General features: G+C 40.5%; 1 protein-coding gene across 3 annotated transcripts; it reads right to left on the bottom strand.

The window, feature by feature from the left end:
* Positions 1-1,947: 1,947 nt before the first annotated feature.
* slc9a7 (solute carrier family 9 member 7) lies at positions 1,948-27,353 on the bottom strand. Of its 3 annotated transcripts, XM_040129564.1 has the most exons (17): positions 26,834-27,353; positions 24,085-24,287; positions 23,921-23,998; positions 20,844-20,920; positions 20,616-20,728; positions 20,396-20,501; positions 19,805-19,946; positions 19,577-19,682; positions 18,998-19,086; positions 18,124-18,237; positions 17,639-17,750; positions 17,383-17,536; positions 14,166-14,228; positions 10,969-11,032; positions 10,033-10,115; positions 8,032-8,137; positions 1,948-4,176 (listed from the first exon to the last, which is right to left on the bottom strand). In XM_040129564.1, the coding sequence occupies exons 1-17, from the start codon at positions 27,057-27,059 to the stop codon at positions 3,913-3,915; spliced, it is 2,100 nt and encodes a 699-aa protein (XP_039985498.1). In that variant the 5' UTR covers positions 27,060-27,353; the 3' UTR covers positions 1,948-3,912. The 3 variants fall into 3 exon arrangements, with proteins under 3 accessions (XP_039985498.1, XP_039985500.1, XP_039985499.1); XM_040129566.1 differs by lacking the exon at positions 14,166-14,228; XM_040129565.1 differs by lacking the exon at positions 1,948-4,176 and having other exon boundaries at positions 8,039-8,137; positions 14,134-14,228; positions 26,834-27,119.
* Between the last annotated feature and the right edge of the window lie 75 nt (positions 27,354-27,428).

Below are 27,428 nucleotides of genomic sequence, written 5' to 3'. Positions count from 1 at the left end.
AACCATGGCAGGGAGATCCTGGCAGCCAGCTGCTACTAGAAACATCAGGTCCACATATTGACGATTGAGCTACATCTCATATTTCCCAGGTACAGAGAGCATGTAACTACAGCCAGCAAGACAACTGACGGCACAACAGTCTGAAAGAGGGAGTGAGAGAGAGAGAGTGCACACATGAAGGTTATATAAGAGTCCCGCAAATGTCCTCTGCTTGAGGTAAACTGTCAAACTCTGCTCAGTTATTTGCCTGCAGCCATCATTCAAGTCGTCTATGTTGTTGCTGTCCATAAAGTGCTCCCAAAGCAAACCTCTCTAGTCCGTTTGTCCTGGACATGTTGACAAAAGCAAGTCCCTCTTCTGTCTTTTTCTGCAGTCATGTTAGTCAATACAGCAGGAATTGTAGGGAAATCCTCAATATTTATGATGAAAAATCACAGTTTTGCCTGTTTTTCACAGTCCATAGACACTATAATATCTGCTGTAGGTTATGCTGTATATAGAAGAGGCTGTGTGATCTGTCCACATCACAGGGGAGATGAGATGGAGCAAAAGTCCGAGTCTAACACCAATGGTTTTTTGGGACAAAATGGTAAACAAGTGATTATTTCAGTGCCCTTAATACAGACAAGCTTCCCTATCACCAGTTTGTGAAAGGATATTTTAGACAGACAGCAAAGCTTCACATCGCTTCTCACTCCAGCTAGAGTTTAGATGACCCACAGCAGATACAGCTTGGCAAAAGCTTACATAGCTAGATTCATTTCCTCTTAGAGGTCCCCTAGTGAGCCACAAAACTCGTGGTGTTCCTCTCGTGCAAAAGCTTCGGATTCAACTCGCACAATCGCGCCTTTCACACCTGCCCTTGTGTATTCATACATAAATGTAGCAGCCTCTGTGTGCAGTCAAAGGAGAAAACAAAAGGCAACACGTGCTGCCTGGTGAATTTAAAACGGAGTTGTTCAGATGTCTGTACATGGTAAGGGGAACACAAGACGAGCCGGGGGCCCAGGGGAAGAAAAAAAAAAAAAAAAACTGCAGAAAAACTTCCTCCTACTCACAGGGTGAGTAGTTGTTTCAACCAGCTGCTCCAGCAGCTTAAAAGGCCTGGGTACAGCTCTGAATTCCCAAATGTCTACTCCAAACAGAGTAACCTTCTGACCACACTCCAACAGGGAGTGTGGTCAGACGGTTACCATAGAGTAACTGATTAATAATACACACAACTATATATCACTTGGAGTCCATCAAGCAACTTGTAGGAAAACATGGTGGTCAGTGGTCTGCTGTGGGAAATGTCTGCCGACAGAGACTCGGTCAGCGAGTGAAATTCAGAAGCCCAAAGCCGCTGCCCCTTATCAAGGATTTGCACGTTGGAGTTGAGCCTTAAACCAGTTATCTCATTTTAAACTGCTGTCTATAGCCGGTAGGAACTGGGCCACAGGTAGATTGATATCACACTGTATGCTATACTTGATTTAACACACCTGCTGTAAACACAAGAATCTATCTAATGTTGAGACAACATGCACTCATTTGGTACCAAAACAAAAACTCCAAGAGGTTCACATGATTTTACCGTTAAGACCAGTAAAGAGAACAACCTGTTCCCATTTATTATAAGTGGACTACATTTTCAGAAAATGGGTGTCGAGGTTATTTGTAACCAAAGTTACCAAAGTTTCTATATTACTATCGTTTATGTGCCGTGAGTGCCAAAATGTGTAAGTTAAGTGATATAGCTGAGTTTAAAGAAATAGTTTGACATTTTGGGAAATATGCTTATGAGTTTTCTGGTGGAGAGTTAGACAAGAAGACTGATACCACTCTCGTGCCTGTACGGTAAATATGAAGCAATGGCCAGCAACTGGTTAGCTTAGCTTAGCATAAAGACTAGAAACGGGGGGGGGGGTTGCCTGGCTCAGTACAAAGGTTTTTTTCAGTCTTTTTGCTAAGCTAAGCTAACCAGCTTCTGGTTCTATCTTCACGTTAAACAGACAGACATTAGAGTCGCATCAATTTTGAAAATTGAAGCGTATCTGAAGCAAATCGAATGAAGCTATTTCCCAAAATGTCAAAATTATTGCTTTCACATAATCAAATCCAAAATATGCTCAAATATGTTGCGTCTGTCTACTGTTGTGATCTTTTTACTAAATAAAAATGTATGCTGACAAATGGGAACTCAGTCTTTAAGTGCTAACATTTTCAACAACATAATGGGGGAAATAGCCCACAGACACTGTTGTTTATGATTATACACACTGTTCATGAAGGCAAAGGGCGAGTACTGCTTGGTGAAATTATGTGCAAGCTCTTCCTCTACTAATTTCTGGTTGTCAGTGTTTGGTATCAGTGTTTTTTTTCTATGGAATTTTAAGTGCTTAGCCGTAATGTATTGCCTTAATTTAGTCAATTAATTGAAATTTTATTATCGTTATTATTATTTATTATTATTATTTTTCAAGCAAAAATCTCAAACATTCACTGGTTCCAGCTTCTCCAGTGTGTGACTTTGCTGCTGTTCTTTTTCATATATGATAGTTACCTGAATATTTTTGGGGATTTGGACTGTTGGTCAGAAAAGACAAGCAATTTTAAGATATCACCTTAGATATCACCTTTTCACTATTTTTTGACTTTTTATAAACTTGACTAAACGGCTAATCAGTAAATTGCAAAAATCATCAGCAGATTAATTGTCAATGAAAATAATTTGCAGCCCTACTTGGATGTATGTATATACCTTTTACAAATCAGTAGACAAATATATACTTTTTCAAAGGATTTAAAATTATAATGAAAACCTGTCCTTTATTTCCTAGTGTTGAAACTGCTCTTCAGATGTATTAGAGTGTATATCTCATGTCAGTTTTTCAAAATTTGGGGAAATCAGCATTGTTTCATAGGAAAAAATATAATTAGCATCAAAACACTTCCTTTCCTTTTTCACGTTATTGTTGTGACAACCAGTCGACTACACAAAAAAAATCCAGGCCAACTCAAATACAAGGTACACAGATGCTAAACATTCAATTGATGCAATGTGTTGAAAGGAGCAGTCCCACTACAAAGATTTGTAGCTATTTACATGCTCACATTGTTCACCTGTAACTTCACCCATGACAGGCTATGGTGGCTGAGAGGGCAACACAATCACTGTCCCTTTCTGTGCTCCTCACATGCCACAACCTCCTCTACACATATGCTTTTGTGTGAAACCAAGGACATCTTCACAAACATACGAAACGCTGGGCTACTTCCCGCATGGGGATTAACTGCATTTACCAGAGAACTACTGTTTGATCTATAAACGTAACTTCTGGTTTGCGTAGCCTCCTTGCAGCATTTATATGGGGTGTGGCTACAAAGAAGCCACTTGGCATTTTGTCAGTGCTGACATGATGTACTGTGAAGACAAACTTGTCAATTCATATGTTGAGAGAATGCTGCTTGGCAATATTTCATTTTTCTACCTCTTTTCCACTCCAGCTGAACACACAAGATGTCACATGTTGAAAAGGGCAGATTCAATCTTGCACGCGGATATTTCATCCCCACGTCCTGCACAAAGGTTTCCCTCCTGTTCATGCAGAGGAAACCATCAGTAAAACTGAATCACAGTATAACAGCACTGAGAATTTCTCTTCTGACACTCTTGAGGACACATGTCTCCTGGAGAATAAACTCCATCTCTGTTATGAGGATGAAATGATCCTTGAGCTCTACTCCCAGGCCTGGAAGGAGCTCAGAGTCACTCTGAACCCCTCCCTCTTGTCTACTCCCATATTTCCACTTTGTCTTATCTCTGAAGGACTGGACGCTCTGCCCACAAGATGTGGAGAGAGCTGGGGGCGAGGCAGTCTGGGGGTGAGGTCAGGGAGGTGGAGGGCGCGGTCTGGGAGGAAGAGAGGGTCAGACATGATCCTCAATAGGGAAAACCAGGCGTGTACCACGGCTCAGCAGCTCCTGCTCGCGGGAGTCCAGCTCACGCTCCAACGCCTCCTCTGAGGTGCTGCCGTTCCTTTTTCCATTGGCGCTCCAGCCTGACCCTCCAGCACCATCCCCCCCGCTGCCAGACGCACCGTTGGCTGTGATGGCAGTGTCCCCGAACGTGTAGGTCAGGTCGCCGTCGTTACGGATGAGATCGGCGTCATGGTCCATCAGCTGCTCGTGGTTCTGAAAACACATCCACAGTGGGACATGAAGGGAGGGATGTGTTACACATGGGAGTGACATGCACAGATGCAGGACACATGGGTGGACATTTGGGTACATGTGGTGTGAACGGCTGAAAAGACTGATATTAACAATGCAAAGGCTCATAAGGGACACTATGGATTTACACAAGGGAAGGGAAGAGACTTTCACTTAGTGGCCTGTACTGCAGTAACTGGATTAAAGTGCAGTTAAAATAAGAAACAAAGGAAATCACAGGCCACTCAGTAACATACAAAACAACCCTACAGTGAACTGTAGCATAAGGCTCTCACAGCTCCAATTGACCGGCTGACAATCAATGGTCCATCCATGTCCCGGGGGTGAACAGGATGAGTTAACATTGGGTCAGCACAGGATTACTCAGATGAAGGGATCCGAAAAAAAAAAAAAAAGAAAAAAAAATTACATAACCCCAAAACCCATGCTCTCCAACAGTTATCTGGGAGGGGAAATAGAGAAAAAAAAGCCTCCCAATAATTCTATCAGGCATTTTATGACGTTAAAAGGGCAGGGTTACTTGCTTTTTAAAATAGTGACACACTGTTATATAAAGCATAAGTTACAATAAATATATTCAACTTATTTTAAACGATTATCAAGACACCAACAAAACAATTTAATAAAATTTAAAAAAGGAGGGGAAAGTAAACATGATTGATGGCATGTCTTTGAAAATAAGCTTCTACAAAAAATTTAAAGTATAAGTCTTTTGATATTCTATATTTTTCTAATTGTCCCATGAAAAGACAAAAATCACAATTAATTGATCCTATTGACTGTGTATCAAAAGACTGATATAGCTTATTCCTCTGTGCCACTAAGCTCCATTGTTGTTCCAAACCTACTAAAAACACATTAATGTGCCGCACCGTGGAACTGAGTGACACTTTTCTTCTTCAACACACACACACACACACACACACACACACACACACACACACACACACACACACACACACACTGTAGTTTATTTTGTGTCTATCCCCAAATTTGCGGCTGAAAATACTCCCCAACAAATATACAATCTACTCGTTTTAGTAATGTTTTTCTAAAAACTACAGTGCCCAGCAGTTTTAGGAAATTATTTAGCCTTTTTAGAAAATAAAATTATATATCTGTTATCTGTTTTTGAAGATTTATGTTTTCAGTAGGATCCGATGGGCTTCCGGCTGGGTGCCACAGACAAGCCAGAGAAAGTCAGAAAGTACTGAGGGAAGGGCTAACACATCGTTGGTTTTGGTCTTTTGTTTGGAGGTGTAAAACAGTAAGAAAAATATGGTATATTGCCAGTCTTACCCTATCTTTTCTAAACTTTCTTAGAAAAGATCACAATTTGAGCTCAATGGGAACCATAATCTTTGGGGCATTTTGTTCCCTCAACATTTCATAATATCCATAACTGAAGAGGAACCAGGCACGGAGCTTTATTTAATGCTGTCTCCCCCCACTTGGCAACAGAGAGCACTGAACAGCCTCGATAATATGAACAACCATCTAAATTCGTGGCTCGCCTGGCAGGGAGCTCTAGGCTGGCAAACCAAAAGCAACATACCAGGAAAGGAAAACATTTATGCAGAACTTAACTCTCAGAGAATTCAATTTAAATGAGAGACAATCTATTTCTACTTTGCAGTAAGGAAATGCAATTTAGATTTAGTAAACTCACGTTGATAGGCTCTGTAGTTGTAGGAGAGTATAATAGCAAAAAACCTCCACGTGAAAGTATTTCACATGAAATGTAAAGGAGAATTTGCCAGAGTGAATCTAAGTGTGACCGTCCCCTCAATGGGTGCTCCTGTCTTTAAAATATCAGAGCGCAGTGTCTTTCGGAACAGTGATCAACATGGAGTTGGTGCTGAAAAGGGCCTTTTGTGCCCTCTCAATGCAAAAAGGCTTGTTGACCGTCCATTTTCTCCCTTACTGAAGTCCTTGGTGCTTTGTGTGTTTACTGGCAGGCATTGAGACTATTTTGACAATATTACAATTCCTGAGAGAAAACCCATCAGTATTCACAGAGAGTCTTCCTTATGCACTAGGCTCAGGTTTGAATATAAGAAAGGAAAGAAAAACAGAATGCTTTGCTTATAGCTGATTTGAAAAATATCTCAAATGAAGCTCTTGTTTTTTGTCCAGCACCACCAAAACATATTTTTTACTGTTAAAAATTTTTTTAAACTATCACTGTCTGAACAAAAATGTGTCATATTCTTAAAAAAAATAATAATAAGGATAACTTAGGCTTTAACCACATTCTTTGAATATTTAGACAAAAATTTTTCCTGGGGAGAACTATACACACACCTCCTACTATGATTTTGCTCTGCTAGCTAACAGTGAAGTGAGGTTTTATATGATGAGCGGGGTTGGCTAGGTACACCACATCAATTTTGCTCGATATATTTATATAACTGCCGCTGAGTTCAAGATGAGTTTGAGTCATCAAAAATATTTTTAAAAGAAGACAAAAGGGAGGCATTTGATATAAAAACACTCAAAAATGATTATTTGACAAATTTAGCATGCGACAAGAAATAAATGAATAATCAACACAGGGAAAAAGGATTAGTAGAACTTGGAAAATGAATTTTTCATTTCACAGTATCTTTAAAAGAAAAGTTTGACATTTTGGGAAGCATGTTTATTTGCTTTCTTACTTAGAGTTAGATAAGAAGATGAGAGATATTACTCTCATGTCTGTACGCTCAACATGAAGCTACAGCCAGCAGCCAGTTAGCTTACCTTAGCATAAAGTCTAGAATCAGGGGAAACAACTAGCCTGGCTCTGTCCAAAGGTCACAAGACCAGGTCAATTCGTTTTGAAAGAGCAACAGCCAATGGGGAAACTCAAACACTCGGCCGGCTGACCAATAGTGTGACTTCATCACTCAGTCAGCGACATTCGCTGCTAGCCCCGCTGTTGCGGTCCAGCCAAAAAGGAAAAACACCTTTACTATGGTTTTTGAATGAAATAAACAAACAAGATATTGTGTTGATTAGAGAGCTTTAGAGGTAATGACAGACAGATATTTTTACCTTTGGACAGAGCCAGGCTAGCTTTATGTCTGTGAAGATTCTCAATTATCCAGGTCAAGGTACTTGACCTTCTTCATGGTATTTTGGGTGGACAAACACCCTAAGGACAAAATATGCAGACATACACAGAGCAATGTAGTGCACGCAGTTCAATTCAGTGAGGAATGCACAGACTTGTACATTGGGGAAACAAAACAACCACCTCACAAGCGCATGGCAAAACACAGGAGAGCCAACTGCTCAGGTCAATGATGACTGATGATTTGAAAGAGGAATGAAAGGATTCATCTTCATCAAACTGGAACGACCATCACTGAACAGAGGAGTGGGTCTGCGACACCACTTATCAGCGGCTTACAATGCAGTCTTGAGATCCCTCCCCAGGCAGCTTAACATCCATTCACACAATGACTAATGTGACCCTAACTACTCACATGATGGCTGGGTGGGTCAACGACTCACATGTGACCTCAACAGGGTTACACCTCAAGGTGTTAACGAGCCTACAAGATATTAAATGCCGAGGTTCCCCACCAGTCAGTTAGAGCTGAAGAAGCCATTCAGATGAGACGTGAAGGGTGAGGAGGAAACCTCAAGCAAGTCCAGTTACCTTCGTATAGCACATTAAAAAAAAGCCAGTCTAGCTGTTTCCCCATTTCCAGTCGTTGTGGTAAACTGAGCTAACCAGCTGCTGGCTATATATTTAGTGTACAGACACAAAAGTGGTATCAGTTCGTCTGCTGCACGCCTACTGTTTTGAAAGTGTACGTGGACACTTACCTCGTATGCCTGGGGGCTGGTCAGACAGCTCGCCAGTGGCCCACAGTAAGTGGGGAGAGTGGTGGTGAGAGGCGGACCGCTGTGTGTCAGGATGGGCTTCAGGTAGCTGGATAGTTATTAAGGAGATTGACCCAAAGAGCTCATCAGTAATTAACAAGGACCAAAGGCTGGTGGAGTGGGGTTGATATTCCATATCTGTACTACTTTCAAGTAGAGCACCTTTTATAAAGAGTTTATAAGCGATAACTAATTGCTTTGTTAATGGTTAATAACTCATTTACTAATGCTTGATAAATCATTTATAAACCTTAAAACCTAAACAAATTCTCCTCTAACATGACAATTACTTTGTTTTTGTAGATAGCTATTTAATTCATCAGAAAGACCTCCCCAATGGAGTGATCGACGACCTACCTTTTGAAAAAGTGCTGCGGCGCACCTGGACCAAAATCAGTTTGTTTACAACTTAACATTTGCAACTGCAGACGTGATGATTACTGTAACCCACTTTTTATTAATGATTAATTAAGATTTGAAAATGCAGAAAGTGACAGAAAGTGGGAAACCTGTGATTCTTTATTAATGATTTTATTCATTTATTATTTATTATTAGTTTACACCTGTAACTTCAGAGTTTATAGTTTTTTCAAAAATTAGAGTCAATACCCTTTATTAATTATTTGTTAACTTTATTACTTGTCTGCTTAATAAGGAGTCTCACTTGTAAATGTTAACAAACTGTTTTGTTTATAAATGGTCTGATCCAGATGTACTGCAGCCCTTTTCCATAAGCTAAGTGCTGATTTAAAGAGTTAGCCAAGAAGAAAAAACAAGTGTCATGCAGAAGGAGGATTTTCATCAGTCTGGTAACCCACAAGTAGTTCATATTAATGGCTGATCTGTAAGGCATTGATAAATGATTTATTAGTTATAGCTTATTAACCATTTGTAAGGGCTATTTATTAGAAAGTGGTAGCCAGATATCAGATGAAACCCAGTTAAACACGTTAATTCCAAAATAAAAGAGTTTAAACTAGCTGTATATACTTTAATAAAAATAAACCTCTTGGCCAATCTTTTTTTTTACAAGTTTACTTCTCTCCCTGCAGTAACCCAACATGAGAACCCTGCAAATGATGAATTATGGCCTAATATCATGGGGGATCTTTGGAGTTTAAAGCTGCACAGGATTCTGTCAGCGGCTGATGGTAAAGTTACTTTGTGATGCTTGGCAGCAGAGAGTGAACCTGCAGGCTCCTCTGCCTCTTGTTTTTAATTAGAAAGGTTGTATTGCACTCTGGGAAGACCCACAAGTTCAACTGCTCAGGTCAGCAATCCATCTGGAGGCTGGCAGTCTACTCACTCTCAGAATATGTACGATTGAACATAAATCAAACTCAGTTGTTGAAATCAGCAGTCAGTTGCAGAGTCTGCTACCCAGAAATAAGTATAGTAATTAGACTCCATGTGCCAAAGCCCTGTGTCATGTACTGTATGATAATCTCAGCCTTTGCAGTGCTGGAACATGAAAGAAATCCAACCTGCTCACCTCAGCTGCGTCTAGCAAATGTCACCAGGGAGAAAGTCTCCACTGTACAACACAGCCGCTCTAGTCAAAAGCAACTACACCATCTGCCACCTGGGGAGGTAACTGTGCATCAGAGAGGAAAGGAGGGAGGAAAAGGGAGGATGAGCTGCTAAACCCATTTACTGAAGTCTGTTTGTTGTAACCAGACCAAACAGGGATGGCAAATCTTTTATGGATTCATGTGTATTATTCTGATCCCATATAGGATGAGCCAATAAACACATTAATTGTGATTGGGACTTTGATGGCTTATAAAATGTACAAAAAGACAATAGGCCCTAGACACTCATCCAGGCTGGATATGGGACCTGATATTACCACAAAGAGCTGTGCTAGTTCAAACAGTTGTGGCCTAAAAGCAAATGATACACATACTTTATTTGGTTCTATAAAGCAGGGCACAGAAAGGATACTTGTGATCAAAGGTGTACCACAGTCTGAAGAGCCACGCGCTCTCCTGTTTGGTTTTACTCTGTCCTTCAGCCTGAGGGCCATCCTGGAGAAACACAAGAAAAAGTCATCATGATCTCATCTTCTAGATTTGCTGCATAAAAACATATGGATCCATGAGCACCTGGGGCCAGTTCTTTATGTGTGGTTTCACTAATCCAAGCTAACATGTTGTTAGCCATGATCAGCAATATAACTGCATCAGATGGCCAGCCCTCAGCTGGTCATATGATTACAGTAACATGGGTTAGGTGTGTATGAAAGACTTCCAGTATATTTTGGGGCAACAGTATTGTTACTGGTGTTAATTTGTTTTACATCATGCTCTGCAATGTTTCCACACTTCTATCATTGTTATACAGTTAGTTATTACAGGTGAATGTAGTTAGACTGTAAGTAATGTGTGCATGTTTGGTTAGATTCTTGCTATTGAAAGTGCATGCTGTTGGTACTGCAGTGATAAGCACAAGCATAGTATTAGTAGATCTCATGTTTGTTCTCCGTCTGTGCTCTGAAAAACTAGCAACTCAATTCTACTAACTAACAATTCTATTCGTGAGATAACATTTTGCCAAAATCTCTGCAGCTGCAAATCTCTGCAGTTTAAAAGTCAACAAGCAATGTCTCTGTAGAAGTTACTCATCATCATAGGTGAAAAATTTCAGAACAGTAAGCGAAAGCACATTGAACACCACAACGAACGGAACTACCCTGCTTTCATTGTCTTGTTCAGGACATTCACCCCCATTTCATTTGACAAACTGAACCATTTACATGTTTTCACACTTGGTGACTATGCTCCACATTGACGTAAAATTGCAGAAGCAGAACAGTTTTTGCAGTGAAAGTAGCGCTGATTATATAAGTAAAAACCGCGTGAGTCTGAGTGGGATCCTCACCCCCTGTAAGACCTGGAAGCTGTCTCCACAGGGCTGCAGGTCTTGATCTGGGTCCACACCGACCCTACGACACATGAGGGAAGAAGAAAGAAAAATATTAACAACTCTTAGATATGCGGTTTAAATCTGAAGTAACCAAATCACTCCACGCACTGTTATACTGTACAGTTAAGTATGTGTGTAATTTCCCTACTCATGAACTCTGCTCTTCCTTGTCGATATGGGTTGTATTTCTGTCATGGTTTTGTAGACTGTTCACTGTGACACAGAAATAGTCCTGTATCTTTTTATGACTGCTTCACCTACAGAATGCAGATTTGGCCTCATTGTGCCTCAGCTATGTATCAGAAGTTACTTTGAAAACCACCACATCAAAGTGCCATTTGCCTAATTTTTCAGTGGCTGAAAAATTCTCCGAAATAGCTTTCAAACCAATAATGACACAGAAAGAACAGTAAGAAGAAAGATATTACACGGTTTATATAATTCAGCAGAAAGCAAATGGGGGATAGATATGAAATAACCCTTCATCTCATGACCCAAAACACAAAACCACAACCTTAAACAGGCCAGATTTTTACCGATACGCGTAATAACCCTGAAGTCACCCCTGACCCTGTGACAGAGACAGTCCACTATGCAAAAACTAAAAAAAACTATCATGTGACTGAACTAGCTATGCTTATCTGTAATTAGCATCGAACACATGCTGCATTTTCAAAACTGACCCATTTTGGGTCAATATAGCATTGACATAATACTGCGTTAACTTCCCTTTTACACATGACGTGGATAAAAAACCATCTGGTCACCACTCAAACCCAAGGCAATGGGTTATGGTGACCCAGAGTTAGCCACAGAGAGCCCAGGTTTTACCTTAAGACTGTCAAAAATGTATTTTTAGTTGTACAAAACAATGGACATACAACATTCAAAACTAAAAATGATACTCATACTTTATTATTAACAATCAGCAACAAATAGTGACATTTAAGTTTAAAGAGAGTCAAAATATATTAGAGCAGCTAAAAACTATACCTTATTTTAGTTCCAGCAAATAGCCCAGCAGTAATAAGAAATAACACTAACACTGGTTCAAAACAACCCCCCATGTCTTGGGTTAATTGGTGACTCAGTGGTTTTCTACTCATGGGTACTGGGTAAAGCTAACCAACAATACGGTAGCGCCCGTGCTATATTAACCCAAAATGGGTCTGTTATTTTCCAGAGATATTTAGTGTGTACCATATTACCATATAGGAATAGTTTGACATTTTGCTTTTTTGCTTTCTTGTCAGGCGTTAGATTGCAAAATCAATACCATACTCATGTTTGCGCCGTAAATAAGAAGCTACAACCAGCGTCCTGTTAGCTTAGTTTAGCATATCAGCTGGAAACAGCTAGCCTTGCATCTGTCCAAAGGTAAAAAGAGCCTGCCTACCAGAACCCCAAAACCTCACTGATTAACATATTTGTTTAATCTGTAAAAGAGTGTAAAAACAACAATTTGTGGTATTGCAGGGGGTTATTTCACCAGACTATTTCTTGGCTGGGTGCAGTCACTTCCGAGCTTTTTCCCACTATTTCCAGTATTTGTGCTAAACTAAGCTAACTGGCTGCTGACGTTAGCATTTTTACCATACAGACATGAGAGGGGTATTAATCTTCTAATCTAACTGTTTGTCATAAAACAGAGCATATTTCCCTAATTTCAAACTATTCTTTTAAAATTACTCCAGCGCATACTTTCAGTCTTCCTAGCTGGACATAAATAATTTCCCTCTGGTGTCTCTTACCAACAGGGAAGGATTAAACTGAACACAAGCAGATTTTAAAGGGGCACTTTTAATTCACATAAGCTCTAGAGAAGTTGAATCTAATCCTTGTGGACAGAGGCCAAGGCAGACATGTGCAGCATTTCATGGTTACATCTGAAACTGCAACTGACAATGTACAGTCGGGGGTTTAACTAATATGTATATTGTATAGTGTATTGTATAGTTATCTTTAGACTTTTCCATGACTGCCATAAAGAGGAAATATCCCTTCTGAGTGAATTAGTAACAGCATTTTTCTCTTTTAGCAGCATGAGAAGGAGCAGGCCACAAATATCCAACTGCTTTAAGGACTTCCTCTCTCAAGATACACACACTCACACACACACACACACACACACACACACACACACACACACACACACACACACACACGCGTGAAGAGAGGATCTTGAAGGGGTGGAGTTTGCACAGAGGTCAGAGGTCTTGCAAAAACAAAGAGGTACAAAGCCCGCTCAGTGCTGCATCAGTAAGGAGATGTGAGGAATGGATCTGAGATTATGAAACACAAGTGCTGGGGGGGCCCAGAAGAGAGAAGCGCAGTCTTGAACACATTTCCTCTGATGAGAAACTGTATAGACAGACCACACGTGTTCATATACACACATATTTCCATAGGAGAGTGCTCCACTGATTTCATTTCACCCAGTAACCTCTAATCCTAATCCTGAAAACACCCCCACCCCCACCCCACCCTTAAATCCATCAAATATTCCTCACAAGCAATTTCTTAAAATTTCTCTTTGTTTTCTAGGGAAGACATGCAATCTTGATCAGAGTAAAAATAGAGGAATAACTTTGAAACAGTCAGCTCTCCTTCTGCTTATTACCTTCCTCTTTTGCACATACTTCAGATCAACACACACGTTTGTTGAGTTGCTTTTGGGGAACACAGTGAGTGAGATTGTTCTTCACAGCACTGTGTTATAAACTGGAGGAGAGTCAACAGAGATACAACAGAAAAACAGACTTAGGTTTTCACATCATCCAGAGAAAGCCTTGAAGAAAGCACTTGGATCATGCTACAGTAACTACTCGAGAAGCAGCACCTCCAGCAGAGTTGAGCTGGTGTGTGACGCAGTTATTTCTCTGTTCAGTGGTGCTTTTCTAAATTATTACCTCAGAAGAATCTAACCTGTTCAATTTTAATCTGACATCAAACATGCAACTTCAGTCACTGAAAAATATTTCATACGTTTTTGAGAGTCTCAATTTTTCCATGGATATTCATAGGATGCATAATGTTCCCCTTCACCACAAAAACAGAAGTAAAGATTGAAAAGAAAGATTCCCAACTGAAGCAACCGCACGCTTTCCCAACACCACTTACTTAAAGAGTTCGTACATATGCAGATACAGCACCTGAAGTACTCCCACTTTCCGTGTTGACGTCGCTGTTCCGGCAGCACTTTGCTGACCCCAAATCTGTCACATCATAAACATATACACTCGGTATCAAGCCAATTAAAGTTAAAGAGAAAGTATCTTGTGGTTATTACAAAGATTCTGCTTTTTCACACATTAGATAAAGCATACTGAATCATCCATCATTTGAGTATCAAAAAGGTATGTTGTGGTCAGTCTTAGTTTAATGGAGGACTGAATATAAATGAGAGTTTAAGCAGATAACAGTGACCACTCAGTGATTTAAAAATAGTAATTGGCAACAGTCTTGATCCTCTGTTTTGGGGACATGCACTAATCCTGGACTTGGACAGAGGATCAGCAGATGTTCAGGCATACACAATTTAAAAAAAAAAAAAACTGGACAAAATAACTATAACTCTTCAACTGATGATTCAACTGCTTTCCGCATTTACATGTCAATAACAGTTCAAACAAACTTCTTAGACGACATTCGATGACATTTCGCCTGCTTTCAGTGTCACCTCACCTCAGCTGACACTTCCAGCTCAGTTTATCAAACTCTGACGATTTCAGCTGATTTTGATCGCCACTTCAGCTTCTTTCAGTATTTCAATATCTTTCAGCACTTCCATTTAAAATACCATTCAATCTTCTTTCCCTAATTGTATTTTGACTTCTACTTCGGCTTCTTTTCAGCAGGGCCCAGCTCAGACTTTAGCCATGGCCACTGAATGAGTGGGGCTTTCCCAGTGCTGTGAGTGGCTGTATCTGAGTGTGGGGATGGGTTGAAAAAATAACTTAAGAAGTTTTGTGACATTTAGCAGCCATGTCAACGTAATGATAAATACATTTCACGTTATACGTTAGTCACTGTAAATTAAGAATGATAAATGTTCATATGGTAACAACAGAATGTTGTTCACTTTTATATTAACTGCCATTCCAACTAACTCCCACTTCAGCTTCTTTCAGTATTTCAACTATTTCAAATGTTTCAACTGCAAATTTTCAGCTGCAAGCATTTTAGAAAATTTAAGTGTGCTAGAGAACTAGAGGTTCTAGAGGTGTCCTTTAGTAGTTAATACAGTAAAGCTCCACCGCGATCCAATCCTCAGAGAGCTCATTATATTAAAAAAAACTGAAATAAACTCAGCAAATACCATCAGAGATTAGTAGCTCTTCCTGGACCAAACGTCAGCACACAGGATCTCTTTCTCTCGCAATGGCTGCACTGCTGTGGATCGGTGACAAGCTGAACACCTGCTTACTGACCATCCATCAAAACCCAATACCAGAAACCAGCAGCTTCTCCTGTCGGACCAGACGTTTGCTATCCCAGCGGTAGACCTCCATCACATCCTCCTCATCACCCTGCTGCCTCACCAAGGCTGCTTTATTTTCACTCCTCAGCCAGCGGATTGTGTCATAATAATGGTAAATGACAACTTGAAAATTTAATCTTCAGTTTTAAAATAAAATTTTATGCTGAATACTTTTTAGTAATACACATAGAGTAATACTTTTTAATGTCCTCTGCAATCTGCTGTCCTACTATTGCTCAGGTCTTTCATTGTGTTCCCTATAGAAACTAAAAATGTGTAAATGTATGCAAATATACAGAGGATGATACCAGGATCACAGAGGAGCACGAATGATATTCGCCTGCCGTGCACAGCGTGTCCCAGTAACCATGGCAATGAGTGCATGGGGAGATTTTGGCAGCGCTCTAAACCTCCACCAAACACAATAGTTTCTGCTAGGTCCGAGGAGGCATTACCCATATTAAACAGAGCCTGTTCACTCTGTCACACGCTGTCACACACACATCACCAACCCATAATCCGCTCCCAGCGCATCATGGTCAAAAATAAGTGAGGCTGTGCTCCAAATAGACAGATAGAAACACACGCCAAGCACTAAACATGTCAAGTTGGCACAGCCCATGCTGTTAAAGCCTGCTGATGAGGAGCTGATGTAACTGGATTCAGTATCACTCTTGATTTCCACTGGGAGACGGAACAGTGGAGAACTCTAGCGCCATCTCCTGGACAGTCCCACCATATTAGACGAGACAAATTTAATTAACTGGTGAGGAATTACATGTTGTAGGAAAAAATACTAATGCTTAATAAAGACTGGTACAGACACAGAGCAGATGTATAACAAAGGCGGAGAACAGTAACCACAATCAAAAATGTTTTTGATTGGAAAGTGGTATTGCCTTCATTTTAGGCAGATTATTTTACCCCAAAAATAATTTTAATTGGTTTTTCTGAAAGAAGTTAACTTTATTTTGATTATTTACAGTCCATCGCTTATAGGATTTAAATGTATCTCTGTTTTGCCAGATGTCTGTCGGTCCTTCTGCTATTAATATTTACAATTAAATCTATGAAATAAATTAATTTAAGATCTAGCGTACTGAAATATGTGATTTAAAGGTAGTTTAACCTAAACAAATAACAGTTATTCCATCTAAGGCCGAGATGTTGATTACTGCCACTCCACTCACACTAAGCTAGTTAGCATTAGCTTTAGCAGGAGTTTAGCTGTTTTTTTTCCTGTCCCCTATGATTGGATTTAGATACTGGCTCATTTTGCTATGTAATACTAAATGAATTACCAGTAAATAATACAAATTAATAATGAGTCAATTCAATTTTAGCTTCAGCTAACTACAGCTAACTTGATCTAGCTGCGGTTACTTCCCATTTTATCTTACTTTGTCAGTTTTCATGTACTCATAAATTTGATCTCGCACCGCTAAGGGATCATAAGAACTCAGAAGACATTGGTTCTGTTTTTTTCGCAGTGTGAAAAATGAAGTTGTGTTAGTAGTTAAACATTATTTCACTAAATAAATGTCCGTGTCTGTATCTTTTCAACAAACATGCCTGGTGTTTCTTTAGATAAATTAAAATGTAGATTACCAATTACGTTATTTTATTTTGCAAAGAAATGCATTTTTTGTACCGGAAGGAGAACGATCCTCTGACATTTAAGTTAATGCTTCATCAATTATCACAATATTAACCATTTGAGAAATTAACTCTAGAGAGGATATTATGTGGGTATGTTTTGAACAATTTTGAATCTCTTCTTTCATAATTGGACATTTTTAGTTGTGAGGACTTGTATGTTTATCCAAATGTAAATGGGATGCTGAATTGTTGCGCCGATTTTCTTCTAGGGCACAAAAATGTGATGTTACCTGATGTGTAGCCAGGACAGCATGGGCGTGGTTCCACCACCAAACACCCAGACAGTGAAGAAGACAATGAGCAACGTAGTGGTGAACATCATCTGCCGGGCGTAGGTGGCCGTATCCCGGATGGCCAAGGCGAATGCCATTGCGCCCCGCAGACCTGCAGAGGGTGGCATCCAAAAAAAAAAAAAAAAAATCACCTGATAACATTCAGCGTAACATGATGAGGAAAGAAACAAAAATGGATGTGGCGATTATATACCTGCAAACATCATCATATGCTGGAAGTTTCCCTTGATCTTGTGCCTTCGGCCGAGGTTGAGGAGGAAGGAGAGTGGGTAAATGTTGAAAGCTCTTCCGATGAATATGGCAATCTGACAGGCAGGTAAGGAAGTTTTTGACTGAACAATATAATGCTGGAGAGATTCAGGGAGCAGGGTGGCCTGACCCAAGTAATAGATGAGTGTGAACTTCACAGTGCAGCAGTAAAATCTTTCTCAGAATGATTTGATTGTTTTTTGGGGGAGGGAAAAAGCACAAAAGTTCTCCACAGGGGACCTTGAATTTGGACTTAAAGGCCAACGTTCATCTGGCATCAGCTATGGCCTGTCCACAGGGACATCACAGCAGTCTCCAAGTCATCAACTATGGCCCACTTCTGCAGCTGTGGAAAAATCTAGTTCTACGGAATTGACAGTCCTAACTGGAAACTGAAAATTGAATGCTTGTTGTGCACCAAAAGGATACAAAAGCCCCTAAGATGAAAATGGGGCTGAAAATATGATTCTGGAAGGTGAACAGAGCCAAGCCCATATAGGAGAAGATGAAATTCTCGGCTAGGAAGTGAAGGACCTCAAAGAGCTGCAAGGAACATATAATAACCATCAGAGTTTCAGTTTAGAAATGAATGAATACACAGCGAGAATAAAGATAAAAATCCACGAGAAGATGTTTTTAAGGTTCAGATTTAGTAAGGGAATTTCACAGAAATTTTCTCACACTTCACTGCTAAAAAAAAGATTTTCTGCCTGGTTCTCTGAGCTAAACTCAAGCTTTCAAGATAAGCTTGAGTGTTGAGTGTTTTTTTCTTTTTTCTCACAGGCTGACAGAGTGGCAGACACTCTGGCTGCCATAATGATTACGGAGCTCACTGCATCTATGTCGCTCTGAGCGGGAGGCACAAGACAAGGGCAAACACACTGACATGGATGTAAATGGAAAAGCAAACCAGAAAATTAAGGAGGAGGAAAAGAACTGAAATGACCATTTTTGTTTTAATCTGAGTGAAGTACTTTAAACGTGCCGTGCACTTTGCATGCATAGCTTTCTTTGAAACTGAACAAGAGCCTGCCGGGATACTCTGAGCACTGATCCAAAATTTGTCGACCCGCGTGTTGTCTTCATGCTTATCTGTAGCCTGTGCCTCAAGACTGAACTCCCTCTAGGAAACTAAACAGTTGTGTCAGGAGGGATGTCCTCAGACAGCCCCGATTAAGGTCACAGAAGGCTGATCATGGAGCCATCTGGCACCGGGGCCGAGCACCCAGTTCATACTATCAGGGGGTTCAAAACTGTCCTAAAATAAATGGGGCTACGTGTGCAGGAAGTGGTCGGATGCTACCTGCTTGGTGCGCTTTGTGGACTCTTCAGAGAGGTTGTTGTAGGTGTAGTGAGCCTGCGTGATGCCACAGAACAGTACGGCCACGACGCCTGTAGAACAACACACATACATTCAAGGGGGGTTAAAACAATGACTCCATCAGACAGATTACATTGCACAGGTAGGCTGTATCATTTGGATACGCGATGGCACAATCCACCCACTCCAGTGATTATTAAGATTTTCAGTCCTCTTAATGCTTTGCTGCCATGTAATATATTATCTGTTAATATAATCTGCTGCACATCTGCTACACCATCTGTATTTCAGTCCCCGTCACATTTAATTTGTATAACAGACAGATTCACTTCTCTACGGATTGTTTACCATCATTTAGCTTAAACTGCCCATAATTATGTTATTCAGCACAATTCACACAAGACATCAGTTTGTGGTATGCCTGGAGTCATGAGCATAAACCTTGTCAAACAGTTGTTTTGTTGGTTTAGTTTTTTACTAGCATCCCGACCACAGTTGTCTAGTGCTTACTTCCCAAATTGCAACCACTTCCTTCTCGGCTGTTCCCCCGATACAGCTCACCTGTGAAGCCGCAGGCCTCGGCTAGCAGGAAGGTGCTCCAGGACATGAGGAAAAAGAGGGCCGTCTCCAGCAGTGGAAAGCAGTGCAGCTTGGTGAACTTGGTGACGTGGAGGTCAAGTTAAAGGACAAAACCAAAGCACACAGGTACTGTTCCCAGAAACAAGTCAATCTGGAAAGTGGACCTTTTAGTTGTAATTTCATTTCAAGGTGTACATCAAAAAAGGATATGAGAGCAGTGACGACTCCTGTAGCTGCACCCATTACAAAGGAGCCGCTGAAAATACCCAGGAAAACCCCAACCGACTTGAAAAAGGCTGAGGCATCAAACATGTGTGTGTTTGCTCCACTAGGCTGGTAAGCCACAATAGACCTGAAATACAGAAAACGTGGTGTTGCAGTTATTGTCAGTTTTTATCATAAATTTACCCATTTTCCAATGATGTTTATGAGTTGATTTACCTCATTATATTTATGGGAATATCTCATTTTGGCATTTAAAAAAAAAAAAATCTGTGGTCATAATTCAATGATTTGTTTTCATATCTACAAAGATGGAATAAAATAATTGGTCATAAAAAACCTGTTGTAGGAGGAGATCAGAAATCTCCCAGTAGAGGGAGGCAGAGTGCTGTCTGTCTGTTAAGAGGAGAAGTGATGCAAGGCAGTGCTGCTCTGTCTCACACTACAGTATTGAATTTCAACACCAGCAGGCAAAAAAGGGTCAAAAACCCTACAGGTAGAAATTTTTGTCTGGTATAGCGGGAAGGAAGGTGTTGCGGTTCACAGATGTGGGTTTGACAAGGCAAAAATGTAACGTACGAGGAAAGCACAATGGCAACTGCGTCATTCATAACGCTTTCTCCAAACAGCAGAGCGTAGAGATCCCCATCTGCATGGAGTTCATTGAAAATGGCCAACACTGTCACTGCACAAGGAAACACAGATAGAAAAGCAAAGAGAAATAATTCAAACATATAATATCATATACTTAGACATATTCTATTCGATTCTCTAAACCTACTGAGAGTGACCACCATACCTGGGTCTGTGGCAGAGATGATAGCACCAAAGAAAAGGCAGTCAGTGTAGTAGAACTTGTCAGTCAGCTGTCCGACCACTTGCATCAGCTTGACCACACCGTACATCAGATTCCTGGAGGTGGACACCCGTTGGACACAAGCACACAAAAGAAAGGTTTGACCACACTGATATCCACGGAGTTCCTGATTTTAAACTGACATTTCACACACAGAAAGTGGTTGCTCACCCGATAACAAAACATGAGACGGCAGTGCCAAGAAACGCATATGTTATGATAGAGCCCAGATTCCTGAAGAAGTGTCTCTGGAAAAGGAAAAAGGAGAATAAGATAAGGAAAGGGAATAAATGAGTTTTTAAAAAGTACGCAAAGTTAGCATTGCTGTGTCATTCTCAGGAACTACACATTCTAAAACTGTCCACATTTTAGTTTCCTTTTACAAAACGAATGTCTTTTAACAGTGAAGCATGTAAAAAAGGCTTAAGATCAGTAACAGCCATGCGTGGGCGATTAACTCCCTGTCAAACAGGACCCGAAACACAAATTCAGCTGGTTGACTGGTTGTAAAACAAAAAACAGGCAGCAAAACACAAAGAACAAAAAACAAGCACCCAAACACAAAGGCTTCTCCAAACAAGCTCCCCCAACTCTCTGTGCAGTGTATGAAACAAAAATGCTGATTTGACTTTCTGAAGGAAATGTGCCTTTTCCTCAGTGACTGTCAGGACTGATTTTTGTTGAAGAAAACATTAAAGATTCCAACAGAGTGGAGGAAAAAGTACTCTGATGATTATGTTGAAGAAATACATGACAGATCTTCTGCGGCAGCTCGGTTAGATGACACACAGCTAAATATACTGACATTTGCATATCAGTTACAGTTCTGTGTGTTTTGTTACAATGATCTAAAGCACAAAATAAACCGAATGGACAAGAAAGACACAAACATAGAGAGCCATACGCTGCACCGTTCTCTGTTTCTTTCTGCAGCTGTTAAAATTTTGCTTCAATGAACTCTCATTTCAACAGATGACCTAAAAGAAATGTGCGTTTTAAAGGCTGACATGACCTCCTGCTTCCTTTTTCCTGAGGTATGTTGCAAATTCCACAATTTCAATAGAAAAACAAAAAAGCCTGTCAATACATACTTTTGCAGTAGCTATAAACCATAACAGAGAGATTTTTTAAGCAACCAACTTTAGTCATCTGGTACTTTTAGAAAATAAGGAACTAACAGTTGGCACAGAAGCAATTTAACAAAGACATACAGTATACTAATGCTGAAACAACTGGTCAATAGTTGAGCAGTTAATTTATCAACAGGACATTAAGCTACAATTTTGATAATCGATCACTCATTAAGTCACGTATCAAGCAAAAAGTCCAAACGCTTATTGGTTCCATCATCTAAAATGTTACGATTTTCTGTTTCTTATATCACTGTAAATTGAAGACGTTTGGATTTAGGACTGTTGGTGGGACAAAATAAAACCATATCATGTAATTTATTTGATAATATTTCATGGACTAATAGATTAATCTATAATGAAACTATTCATTGCAGCCCTATAGCACATTTATATTAACAAGACTAAAGCTTTATCCCAAATCCACACTACATTCTATTTCTAAGCAGGTTTTTAGTATATAGTGTGTAGATACTTGAAAAGTGACACAACTGAGTATAATCAAACCAGGCAGTGGGCATACTAAATACAGTTGATTTTTGAGTGAGTTGTTGATGAACACTGTTCTCCCACAGAGCACACGCAGGAAGGAAATGGTCAGAAAAGGAAAAAATTAAAAGCGATTGTGGGTGGTGGGTGAAACAGCTAGAAAGATCTTGGAGAACAAATTAACAGAACATTAAATCTAAAGAGAGACACTTTGCTTTGTATTTGTGAGGTTTAACTGGCATCTACCACGACACAATTTGATGGCTGCACATATTGTATCAGTTTCTGTTATAATAAAATGTTATGTATGTTGATTTTTTTTTGTATGCTAAGACATTATACTGTGACAATTGGTATGTACTATGTATATATAGAATTAGTATGTAATATGGATCTGGGGCACAGCTTTAGAGTCTACAGCCGTGCTAGCAGTTCTGTGAGGCTGTACTTCTTTGAGCTAAAAGCTAACAACTGCATGCTAACTTGCTCATAGTAACAATGCTAACATGCCGATGTCTAGCAGGTATAATGTTGACCGTGTTCATCATCTTTAGTTTAGCATGTTAGCATGCTAACCATTGCTAATAAGCACAAACACACAAGGCACACCTGAGGCTGATGGGAATTTTACGAATTTTGCAGGTATTTGGCCATAAAAAAAAAAGAATGAAACTTTGACTTGCTAGTGGCTCTAAAGGAAAAGTCAGGGGATCATCAAAGACAATTGGATTCATCCTCTAGGGGGACCGTGAATGTTTGTACAAGATTTCGTGGCAAACAATCAAATAGATGCTGAGATGTTTCAGTCTGGACCAAAGAGGTGGCCCGACCAACCGGCATTTCCATCCCAAGAGCCACGCCGATAGCATGGCTAAAAATCAAATTACCACTTCTCTATAAGCAATGGTCAGAACCCTATAAAGATGCTCTGCACAGTAGCAAAGCACAATGCCATGTCCTCTCATTCATCTGTCTTCTACTTGATATCATCTATCACTGTCCAGTCGGACAAGTCTGAGTTACGCCCCCACAAGAAAAACATAGATCAGATGTCAAAACCTGTTTAAAAACCTGTTGGACACCTGTTCATTTCATTACCAATATTTCAAGGTAGGGACACTAAAATAAAACCATCTCTGAAGCACCTATGCCGAAGATCTACTACCCACAATTCTCATGCATTCTAAGTCCCGCCTGCTGTACTTGCAACCCTTGTACTATAAATATGGTTATGGATTAATAATGAAAAGCACAGAGGGACTCCAAGGATTCCCCAAATACAACAAATCTGTTGCTCTACAACAATCAAGAGCAGGAACTGCTTATATCCTCAGCATCAGCCATTTTTCTTTGCCTACGCAAATGCCAGAAAGGAAATGAAAGACATCTGCTCTGGACTTCCCCTCAAAAGAGCCACTTACTTTCAGCAAACGCTGAAAGCTCTCGCAGTCTGGCCAATGAGAGCTTTCCTCAGCTAAGCATCTGTCCAATGAGACAGCAGTTTGTGGCAACAGATATGTTCACTTGAACCCTGCAACAACGTTATCTCATGTTACGGTGTATTATACACATTTGGCCTTGAAATAGTTAACAAATCCTGGGCCTTTTGAATGTCATGGCGCATCTCACCTTCTTTAGACTGTAGCCGGCATGGAAAATAATAGGAGGCAGCAATATGTTGAAAAAAACTTCAGGGTCAAATGTCACCTGGAAAAGAAAATCAAGTGAAAGCATTAGTAGGGTATATTTGACATGCAGAGTTAGAGTACTGATGTTTTTTTTCTGACTGTTACCTTGCGCAGCATATCATTCTGCTCCACATTGTGAATCTCCCGGGAGTTGATCTCCCCTTTGAGGGTGTACTCAAAGAACTTGCCACTGACATTAAGCAGCAGGGTGCTAGCAGGTCCTTCCTTCATAGAGCAGCTCGGGGGTGTCTTGTTGTGGTAGCTGGTGGCAGGGATGCCGTACCGCAGAATCACACCTACCAGCAAACCTGAGAAAATCAGAAAAGAGAGATGATAAGAGTATGATAAAAAAAAAAAATAGCCAATTTGAATGGGTATAACCTTTTCAATTAATCAGCTAATGCAGAGCAAAGGATCTATAATTATTCAAAACTATATGTCACCAAGCTTAACAAGTCACTTTCTCTTTACAAGCCCTCAGGACCTGGCAGTGACACACAGGGACCGGCAGAGAGAGACAGAAAAATGGGGAGATGGTAAGCAGAAGGTTGTGGGGAATGCAAAAGCCAGGAAAGAAAGGAATGAAGCAGGCAGTTAAAGAACAAAAATCCTCTGATCAGACAGCAGTTTTCTGCATGGAGACATGGCAAAGCAAAGCTGGCAGCACTGCGCTCACTGATTCCTCTTACCAGAGGGTTAACAACATACATCACACTCTGGCACAGATAGTGAAAGCTTTACAACAGGCATAGGTTTGACTTTGAATATCAGTTGAGAATTAAACTGTCTGTTGTATCAGTCCATTGCAAAGCCTACTCAAATTACAGTGGACACGAATTTTAGGTTCTTTCCAGCTAGTGGGAAGTTGTCATTAAAATGAGCATCTGATAAGATGTAATGTTTTTTCCCCTTGAAAGGGGAACAACTGCAGGCTTCAACACAGGCTTCCATTAATGTATTCTGCATCAGTGAATGTCCTGTTACTGTGCCACCGAAACCAACTGAATATATCGACTGAAAAAATAAGGTTTTCTGTGGAGGCCACTCTTTAAACGGATAATCAGTACTGTGACAAGATTTCCACTTGGCAGCACTTTCGTATTGGTGACAGTTCAACAAATATGAACAGTCAAATATAACACAAAGTAGGTTTAAGTTTCATAATATCAAACTGAATCCACCAAAAAATAATCCTAGAAACCTGGGTTATGAACTTGACATAGATATGTATAAAAATTCCATTTGTCTTACTGATACTTATAAAACACATACTGTATGTAACCATAAGCGCAACTAAATTTGTGAAATCATTCTCCCACTGCTTGAAATAGTGAATCTTAAATCCAATTTTACTTTCAGTTTTTTGTTATTGACCTGCCAGGTTATTTGTGAAGCTGGAAAATCAAACCACAAAGGCAGTTTAACTGGGAAACAAATAAAAATAAAAAATAAAAAAAACACACCAAGGAGAAATTTGCTTTCTACGCATATTAAGGAAAAAAAAAATCAAAGTCTGTCCTTTTCATGTGAGATCTCTGGTTAATACTTGACATTTGTAGCATTGACTGACTGGGATCATTCTGGTAAGCTTTGAAGCAAACCACTGTACAGATGTGGTACTACTAAATTGTTCATGTTGTGGCAGTGGTTTCTCATTGATCCTGTCATTTGATGGTGCAATTTTGATGACAAACTAGATAAACTTTGGTTTGTTGATCCAATAGTTTTTTTGCTCCGAATTCAGCTGCTAGGAAAGTGGACTGGTCTCTGTTGATAATACAATTAAGCGTTCCAAATTTGCTTAGGCTATCCAACATACAGCATATGCTGCATTAGTCTGTTCAGTGAATATCCCGTGCTTATGAAGATGTCCCTTTGGAGGTAAACGTAATAAACTCACAGGCACAGAAATACATCCAGACCCCAGCTGATGAAAACCCACCAGACTGATGAATGTGGGAAAAACTCAGCTTTAAGCCCCTTTGATTTTTTTAGTTTTTTAGCCTTTAACAACCAAAGGCCAAAGTATAATCTCCCTTTTTTTGCAGATGAATGATGATTATGTTGGCGAGATATACTCTTGTATTGACTGATCTCTGCAACGCTAATTAGTTTGGAGGGTTTCTATTTTTTTCTACTACCTGCCGCCTCTTTTCCTCATTGCTATGTTAAGGACTGTGAAAGCTTGGAAGATATATCAAATATTTATTAAGAACATAGTGATTGCATCATGCATTTCAGGAGGGTACTCTACAAGTAGTCTATAAAAACAACTGCATAAGACATCTTTTTTGATATTACAATGGCATCATAGGAGATAAAACAATATAAAATGCATTACGATCACTGTATTCTAATTTATGATACCCCAGAAACTGTGTAAGTGCCTTCAGATAAGTCAGGGTGCTGATTCCCAGTCAGTCAGGAATAAGGCTGCCCATGCAGCAGCCTAGTGGAGAGTAGACGAGGCTGAGCAGCCCAAAGCACCTTCTAGAAATTAGCACTGGCCCAGCAAATCGGGAGCAATGGGAGCCGGTGGAAATGCGGAGGCGCGTCCGTGCATTTGCTCAGACTTTAATCATCTCAGTGCCTTCTGGTTTTCCTGCTCGTCGCCCCTGTGCAGCCGCCGCACGACCACAGGGGAGACTGACTCATGCAAAGCCTATGGGAAGGTGGTGATGGTAGTTACGAAGGAGAGAGAGAGAGAGAGAGAGAGAGAGAGAGAGAGAGAGTGTGTGTGTGTGTGTGTGTGTGTGTGTGTGTGTGTGTGTGTGTGTGTGTGTGTGTGTGTGTGAGTGTGAGTGTGTGTTTGTTTGTTTGTTTGTGTATTCAACATATAACCTCTAAGCCTCACCGTAAATCATTGCCAGCCCGGTCTCGTGAAGGAAGCGGACCCGTCTATGCTTGAAGAGCCAGATGGTGAGAATGGTTAAGGTCAGCAGTAAAATGAATGTCAGCAAATTAACGCTGTCCTGTCGGTGACTTTCCTCAGCCTCCTTCTCGGTGGCAAGTTCTTCCATTCCGTCGTGCTCTGCCTTCAGCCCTGACACCGTGTTCAGTAAAATCCAGACGGGGATCATCGTGCCCGGCGCCGCGCAGGCTCCGCTCCGCTTCGCCTGTCGGAGAGCGACCACGGTGCAGGGTTGCGGGTTGCAGGATGCTGCTGCTGCTGCTGCTGCTGACAGCCCAGCGCCTCTATGCCATGTCACTGCTCGAAGGTACACACAGCCGAGCCAAGGGGGTAAGCAATCCAGTGCTCGCAGACCCGAGGCCGGCGGGTTCAACCTTTTAAAGGTACACTGCGCGACGCGAGGAGGCGAGGAAGCCGCTCCAGAGTGAGACTGCGCTGCCCCTGTGGAGGAGACCAAATCACACTGTCGCGCAGGCAGCCACCAAGTCGTCCGAGCCCAAGCTACTGAGTCATTGTTCTGGGATTTTGATGATTGTGC

This window comes from Xiphias gladius, chromosome 6, assembly GCF_016859285.1.
Source record: "Xiphias gladius isolate SHS-SW01 ecotype Sanya breed wild chromosome 6, ASM1685928v1, whole genome shotgun sequence".
Lineage (NCBI taxonomy): Eukaryota > Metazoa > Chordata > Actinopteri > Istiophoriformes > Xiphiidae > Xiphias > Xiphias gladius.
The sequence above is the reverse complement of the archived record's forward strand: the minus strand, read 5'-3'. Positions and strand labels throughout refer to the sequence as shown.